Raw genomic sequence first — 8163 nt, forward strand, 5'->3', positions numbered from 1 at the left:
TGTTAGAAGTTTATTTTAAAACAGGCTAATCCTTAAACGTTACGTTAGTATTACTGTGATTACGAACCAATAAAGTTGCAAAATAACAACCTTAGTGTTTGTATCCAACTATAGGAATTGAAATGTTTAAAACACATTTTCCTGGACGTTATTCGTTTAACTGCGTCACTGAAGTTCTAATATTGGGCTTGTTAATGATGGATACAGTGTGGGACCAACAGTGATCAGTGAACACACATGCGTTGCTGTTGTCAGCTCGTTTGCAAGCAAATACTTGTTCCAGGCAAATATAATTATAATTTCCAGGTTAATTTTATTAATCGATATAAATTATATTCTTATATTTGATCAATTGTAAATTGTACATATTAGCAATAAATTTTGCAGTTGATTGACATAATTTCATTAAAATTTCAGAGATGTGGGTTTTTATTCAATAGTTTATTAGGTTTTCTACTATGACTGGTAGTATTATATGTTGCGAAATCAGGACGAGAACCCACGATATAAGGTATTTGGATTCGTAGTCTAAAGAGCAAATAAATGGACTATTTACCTACATATTTAATGCATTCGTTATTTGTCCATATACTTTGCGTAAATTAATAGATATCAGGCTGAAATTAAAAATAGTGAATGTGTTGCACTGATAATAGAGACAAGAAGAGGTAACAAACATAATTTTACTGAGTGTATGCCTTATATGTCTATACAAGTTTATATTAATGAATTTAATACAGATTTTAACTTTGTTAAAAGCTAATTTCATGTAACAACCATGCGAAAACAGGTAAAACTATCGCAGTCAAAAATAAAACAAAAATACTGAGTCATAACTTATGTTTATGAAAGCAATCGCAAGAAAATCTTATACGAACTAACAAATAATGAGTTTCACCTTTCCAACCAGCATAGTTGGTTGATAAATGTAGTCTTTTGATCCTCTCTAGTCTGAGGAAGCTCCATAACTACCAAAGTTTGTTCATTATGCAATGTTTATCACACGTGCTCTATACAGAGCTTCATTGTTAAGGAGTGTTAATGAGAAACACTACACGTTTGCAATATAATGCTGAGAATGGAATTTATTGTGAAAAGTACGTAGTAATATATTTATAGATTGTTCAGCTAAATTGTGGAATTCATCTCGTAAGGAAATAAAGTCAAATTAACTATTTGAAATTGAGTTCTATTATTATTATTTGAATTGCATTATAGTATTTTAATATTTATGAGTTATTCAATAAGTACTGTATCTTACAAATGTTTCTCACCAAAAAGTTATCGGTATACTTACTTGAGAACTCGTCCAAGACAATCTGTTTTACCGGTACATCTTAACATACAACACGTTTCCGAAATAGGTAAAACAATTCATTGCCGAAACATGTGAAAATGCCCGAGTAAATCTTGCTTTTTTAAGAGTGGAACCATGAGCTATAATCAATTTTTAATAGATCAGCACTTTAATATTTGTAGTTTTTTTACATCGTACAAGTATTAATGTGTTTGCCTAGATAATGTTGTTTATTTACTTTATCGTTCTTTAATACTAACGGCAAACTAAAGGGGAAAAAACCATTTACAAAAAGTAATTTTAGGTCCATAAAGAACAGTAGGAAGAAATTATTATTTAATGACTATGACCAAGGTATATGGGTTTTAAAATAGACAATACGATGTATAAAATATTTCGGCAATCATGTATATCGATGCAATCATTGGCAGTATTACACACATTTTATTATCAATTATATAAACGACAATTAGAAAACGAATTGGTTATACTTTTCCCTATAAGAACGAAAACAATAACCATTTAAAGAATGCCCTAACAACAACTAAATACTCAGAAATTGGAAGTTATATAATAAATCAATCGTACTATAAGTGAATATAATCTAAAATGTGTGACCTATTAATACCCTAAAACCGAAGAGAGTTTATCAAATAAATACTGATAAACACTCACCAAATTCGAGTAAGTTAACGTGTTAGACAAATTATGGCGATAATATTATCAGCACCTAATGTTTACTAGTCAATGATATCACAAACTTAAATGCTTTCGTTTTCCGTTCGGGAGTGATAATGTAAATCTTAGCATTATTTCCATTGGTGTTATTGAATGTATTCCCCCATCATGTAGCCAAAATCTAAAGGTAAGCGTGACAGTTCCTTTGCCATTAGACAAAAATTCAGATAAGATAGAAATTATAAATGATAATTATTATCATATGAGAGACAATCAAAACACCAAACGATACGTTAGTATTCAAATATTTTATCAATACAACAAACATATTTTAGAAAAATCCTAAAGTCAATAGTGTAGCCATTGAAACCATATTAAAATCTTATGATCCACTACTATGTGCAAATGTTAATTTACCAATCTCTCTGTTGCTACCTGAAACCACTATTCTTTTAAAAATAATGTATTTAAACTACCTACTCATATAATTAATTATATATTTTTCATACAGTAATATGTTATGAAATCTTAAAACATAATGTTGTCACTTTATCAACTTTTATCATATGTACTTGACAGTAAATGCCCATTTTAATTTGACATAAAGCCTAACAAACATTGAGCTTTTCTTATGCTAACCAAACATTGATTAATGTCACTATAATTTCTTTTATTTGATTTGAAGGGGGAATGTTTACTTCAAGGTATTTCATCTACAGCTGAAATTATCTTTGAAGGGTAATGCAACAGTAAGTACGATTTACTATTTTTAAAAAATAGACATATTCCAAGAACAGTTTTAAATATCTACTTAGGTAGCAACTGCACTAGCATAGCATTACATGTTTACTGAACTATTACCGGGTGAATTCTAGGGAATATGGTACCGAACATAATAGTACGGGAGAATTGGGGGGCTATGGAACCAACGGTACGACGGTACCTCCCATTGCCCGTGTCAAACGTTGCGGTTCATCACTGGACCCCTGTTGCCTTTAACAAGAAGAATCTATGGGAGCCATGCACTACCAAAGAGGAATGCATGGAGAGATGCAGAACCATACAGAAAATGGCTATGGAGTGGCCGTACTTTCATTCTGACATTGGTTTCAAGTACGGTATACGTTTTGTTGATTAAAACATTTTTAATTGCATTAGGAAGTAACTAAGAAACGTTTTGTTTGGTCATACCAGTAAAAGACGGTTAAATTAGCTTTATTAACATAAAATGGCATAAATCAGTAACAGTGCATTCCGGTTAAATAACACTTACAGGTCTAACAGATGTATTGAACCATGAGTATTAAATTAAGTATAAACTTATATAAACGTATAAATTAAGAGAAATTGAGTATAAACGTTTGGATAATTTTAAAGTAGCAAGAATTTCTCACTGAGAGTATGTTTCAAATCAACAAATACAAAACTTTCCAAGTTTGGAGATTCAAAATAATGCATTTTTTTCATGGGATAAGTTAGAACCAGATTTAGGGAAATGAGTCCTGATTTGTTAAAATACTTACTATAATTGGTTGACAGTCAATTAGGTGAACGGGGTTGTTACCTTGCAGTTAATAATTTTAAGTTCAATAAACACTTTTACAATATCCATGCAATATAAAGATGTAAGCTGTAAACCTTATTTGTGAAAAAATATCATTAAACCTTATCCCATTTTCCTAATAAGTGAATATCAAACTTCTAGAGGACTTGTAGGTTTGAAAATGTTAATGGAATTCGTATTGTTTAAGTTAAAAGCTCCCTGGACTTTTACCTCATCACAACATTCTTACGGCAAATTCCTAATAAGTTATTTTCTTCAGCTTCCTTGTTGGTGGTGACCTCAACGTGTATGAAGGTAGAGGGTGGAACTCTTTGTTGACGGAAGATTCGTACTGGGATGGACTCAAAATTGGACTCATTGGTCGTTGGAATCAGCGTAAGATAATATTATTACAAACATCAATTGATTCTTCAATTGTTGTTTAATTATGACAATTCTGTCCCCCATTTTTTTCCAACACCACCTGGTTTTACTTGAAGAAACGGTTTTTTCAATATTGTTGTTCCCTTATTTATATTTTTGTACACTTACAATACAGGGTAACACACGGGAGACGAATGGTTTTCATCTGCGTAGTACTGAGAGTGGTGGGAGGTGGTCGTAGTGGGCATAGTTCTGCTCTACACAAAATGTAATTTTGTTAACTCAATCACTATGTAACAGTGGGACCTGTAACGTTGATTTTTTGCTATGGCAGTTTCATGAAAAGTGGTGAGTATTATCACAACTACATAAATGATTGTTTCGAGTCGTAGCACATTCCTCAGATGAGTGAAAATCTTAACAGTTGGCTGAAAAAATACTGAATAAGAAGCATCCTTGCCCAAAACGCAGTGTAACGAAACCAGAACATGTTGAAAGCGTAAGGGAAGCGCAAGTAGTAGTCAGAAGCCCAGGACGGTCAGCTAGAGGTCATGCTAGTGGGCTGCGAATTATTCGTTAAATGGTTAGACGAATTTTGATACCAGTATGTTTCCAGTCAATCTGAAGTTTTTGACCCATCTCAGGATTGTGTTACGGCTCGGAACAGGTCAATGCCAACCGAAATTAAACCGTGTACGAAACAATCGTTGTGTAGTTTTGATAGACTCACCACTCCTCATGAAACTGCCATAGCCAAACAATTGACGTTACAAGTCCCACTGTTCCATAGTGACAGAGTAAATGAAATGGCGTCTTGTGTAGAACAGAACTTTGCCCTCTATGGCCACCTCCCACCACCGCACCCTCAGTACTAGGTACTATGCAGGTAAAACCCGTCCGTGTCCCGTGTGTCACCCTGTACATACGAGTCTTAGAAACAAAGATACATAAATAATATTGCTCCATTCAACTCCTTTCTATTCTTATTCTTCTATTCATAAATGAATAGAATAAAAGAAGTTTACACTTCCTGTTATGTGCCAATCTAATTTAGTATTAACTTATAATGATGATAGGGTGAATGTATGCAACTAATTGGATACGGTTTATTTTGATATCATTAGATTGTTACGATCCCCACACACGCAGGGGAGCGTTTTAAAAGACGAATTTAAGTGAAGGATAGTGTTGAAAAAAATACATGAGAGCTGTTTATTGACGTACATCAGTGGTATTCAAGCAAGGATAATTAAATTAACAGCTGAATGACAAACACAAATGTTTAATATCTTTTAATCTCAAACAATGTATCTGTTTACAGACAATCCAGCACCGGACTCTATGAAGGAGGTTGTTTATCAGTTGATTGACTTTGGGAAGAAAAGACAATATATTAAAAATGATGCTTACGTGTTTGACACACTGTTTGAAATAATTGATTTTGAGGACTAAGTTTTAAGTGGTATAATAGTGAAGGAATATTAAATGTATAGGGTTTTTACGGTAAGTGATTAACAGTTATTCTGGATTATATTCTAGGATAGCCTTAAGTAAATTACAAATGATTATAAACTAACAATTAAAAATATTATTACATTAAGAAAGTTATCAAACATAAGGAATTAAAATTATGTCTGTACATATATACTATGTAAGTAAGCATCCGGAATGCAACAACGATACTCTGATAGAGCACTAAAAAGGAGTTTTTCTAAACCCCAGCACAACGTTTGTCATATTTTACTATAATTTTTAAAAACCCTGATTAAATTCCATAAAATAATAATAAACAAATAAAAACCCGAGAAAATTATGACGTGTACTAATACAGTATTCTACTATTTGTATATATTTTCAATTTTTAATGTTTCATCTCAATGGACCTACTAAGTTTACGTAGAGCAGTTCCATTTATTTTAAAACAAATATACACTCCTATTCAAACACACAAAATACTCAATTCAATTGTCAGTATAATAATTAGTTGTGTATTATATGTTCCAATTAATTAATAAAAATCTGACGATTTGTAAAAATCTTTTTATAAATCTACGGTTATAAAAGTCAAATATGACTCACTGATCACTAGATCTCAACAACTGCAAGCCATAACAACTCAGGACTAAGCATGGAGGCTCCAAACAACCTCTACGAATCAGTGATTAAAACAGTAAATATATACTTTATATGTTTATTTAAACTTAATGTACTCTATTCCCTTATCAATAAACAGAGTGTTATGTTGCAATTCACTCCGATATCCCGTAGTAATACAGGCAGTGGCAATGATTACAGCCGCATGACAAGTTAATGTTCCAATCATTCCAATACTACCAGTGCCGTGATTGGCTATATGTAACGTCTCTGCTGCTGCATTGATATTTGGGTTGGCCTACTTAACTTTAAATATTATCATATAGACCTGCTAATAATTGTCTACTATCCTGTTATCGTTGGAAATGGGGATTGGTTGAGGCGGGTCGAAATATGGATTCAGCAGAAGTAAAATTGTTTGTTATGAAATGTGGGGATTTTGAAAATTTGGGAACGCAGTAATTAACATGTTGGGTTTAATTAGAACACATAAATATATTATAATAAAAAAAAAACAATATTTAGCCTCGGAATCTAAAAATTATATTCTTTTAAATTGTTTTTTTATAGCATGTAATTCAAATTTATTTTCAATGTAAGAACAAGTCATAATTTGAACACCTATTTGTTTTTCAATTTTTGGAATTGGTTTGGATATGTACGGTATCCATACGGTAACTATATTAACATAATTTGTTGCTTAGGGTAAGTTTCGTAGAAATAACGAGTTCCTGTTGTAATTGACGAACTCAATATATTTATTTAGTTTACAAAACGTGCTAAAAACACAGTCTACAGTGCAGTATAAATGCATTTGAATTCATATAAAAAAATGTATTAGTTTTATTAATGGTAATATTAAAATATTATACACAATTTTCTAAATTAATGTTTTAACTCATTATTTTGAAGAAATACAAATTTTAATTTAATATTAGGTAACAGAATATTTCTGAAAGTATTTATCGGCTATATTTCAATAATATGTGATGAAAAAGTTTTTCTTGGGACCGCAACCAAAAAGATCATTATGGATAACAGGGCTTCATAAAATGCTGAAAAATCTGTTGAATGTATATTTTTGTTATTCCAACCATGTAAATTAATGGTATAACAATAAAATGCACCTTCGACAGAATCCTCAACCTATCGTGTAAAATAGGAAGACAGTTCATGTAAAAAACCTAACAAGCTTTCAGCTTTCAGCATAAACTTTTAAAACCATACTTTGAGAATTGTATATTGTATTGTGATTTTGTTCATTTCAGTAGATTTTTACTGGAATCCCTGTATTTCCTTTCGACATAAAGGCTAAAAACCACGGATACATAACAGAGGAGACTATGATGACTGATACGAGTAGAAAACATGACTTCAGCTTGGTGCCATTGCGTTTCAGGTGTTAACGAAATCAAATAATTAGATTACGTTCTATATGAAAAAAACTTATATTTTAGCTAGCCTAAAGTATGATCTGTGGAAATTTTCAATAATAATAAGTAACTAGCAATCAACAAAACAAAGGAAAAAATAATATAGAATAAATCAAGGTTTTTTATATATTAAAAATAATTCCAAGATAATATTTAAAAGCCAAGACTATTTCTTAGACTACAATAAGACTAGTAGCCTATGTTTAAATTACTCGAAGATTTACACAATGTTTATTAAAATGATAATTTAAATCATAAAAGAATAAAAATATATTTCATATTATGTGAATCTATTAATTATTAGTAAAATTCTTAGAGCAAATCAGAACTAGCAAATGAAATAAAAAAGTTAAGTGTAAAAACAAAAATGAACGAAGATAATTAATTAAGCATATGTAGTAGGAGAAACAATAATTCAAGACGTTAGATAAAATTAGGACAGGTTTATGGCAAAGAAAAGGCCTTATTAAAAAATAATAGCAAAATATCTTGGAGAAAGAAAATATTTGCCAAACTCTGACTATGTTACGAATAAATCAAAATTGTTAAAGAAAATAAATATTGATATTAGGAATAGTAAATTTTTGGGTATACCTAACACTTTTTACTGTATGATCAATCGATTAAGTAAATAAGTTTCTGCAAAAAAATTATAAATTATAAGTTTTTAAGGACTACGCAAGATTATTTAAATAGTGCTCAAAGCTATTAGGTAAAACATACTAAAAACAATT

At 30.9% G+C, this 8163-nt stretch overlaps 1 protein-coding gene across 3 annotated transcripts; it reads left to right on the top strand.

Annotated features, from left to right (window-relative positions):
• Window positions 1–2022: 2022 nt before the first annotated feature.
• Window positions 2023–7592, top strand: LOC128987397 (peptidoglycan-recognition protein SC2-like). 3 transcript variants are annotated; one of them, XR_008490235.1, is made up of 5 exons: window positions 2023–2162; window positions 2851–3088; window positions 3799–3914; window positions 5224–5405; window positions 7265–7592. XR_008490235.1 is itself a non-coding variant. In XM_054408226.1 (4 exons), the coding sequence occupies exons 2-4, from the start codon at window positions 2856–2858 to the stop codon at window positions 5352–5354; spliced, it is 480 nt and encodes a 159-aa protein (XP_054264201.1). In that variant the 5' UTR covers window positions 2023–2162; window positions 2851–2855; the 3' UTR covers window positions 5355–6076. The 3 variants fall into 3 exon arrangements, 1 of the variants encoding a protein (XP_054264201.1); XR_008490234.1 differs by having other exon boundaries at window positions 7268–7591; XM_054408226.1 differs by lacking the exon at window positions 7265–7592 and having other exon boundaries at window positions 5224–6076.
• The last annotated feature ends 571 nt before the right edge of the window (window positions 7593–8163 follow it).

Source organism: Macrosteles quadrilineatus, unplaced genomic scaffold (assembly GCF_028750875.1).
Source record: "Macrosteles quadrilineatus isolate MER2022 unplaced genomic scaffold, UCM_ALF_1.0 Scaffold_2__2_contigs__length_208266976, whole genome shotgun sequence".
Classification (NCBI taxonomy): domain Eukaryota; kingdom Metazoa; phylum Arthropoda; class Insecta; order Hemiptera; family Cicadellidae; genus Macrosteles; species Macrosteles quadrilineatus.

Coding starts and splice junctions, on each gene's coding strand:
- LOC128987397 (XM_054408226.1), top strand. CDS start 2,856: ATGGTACCGAACATAATAGTACGGGAGAATTGGGGGGCTATGGAACCA. Junction 3,089..3,798: donor CATTCTGACATTGGTTTCAA/GTACGGTATACG, acceptor TATTTTCTTCAG/CTTCCTTGTTGGTGGTGACC. Junction 3,915..5,223: donor CATTGGTCGTTGGAATCAGC/GTAAGATAATAT, acceptor ATCTGTTTACAG/ACAATCCAGCACCGGACTCT.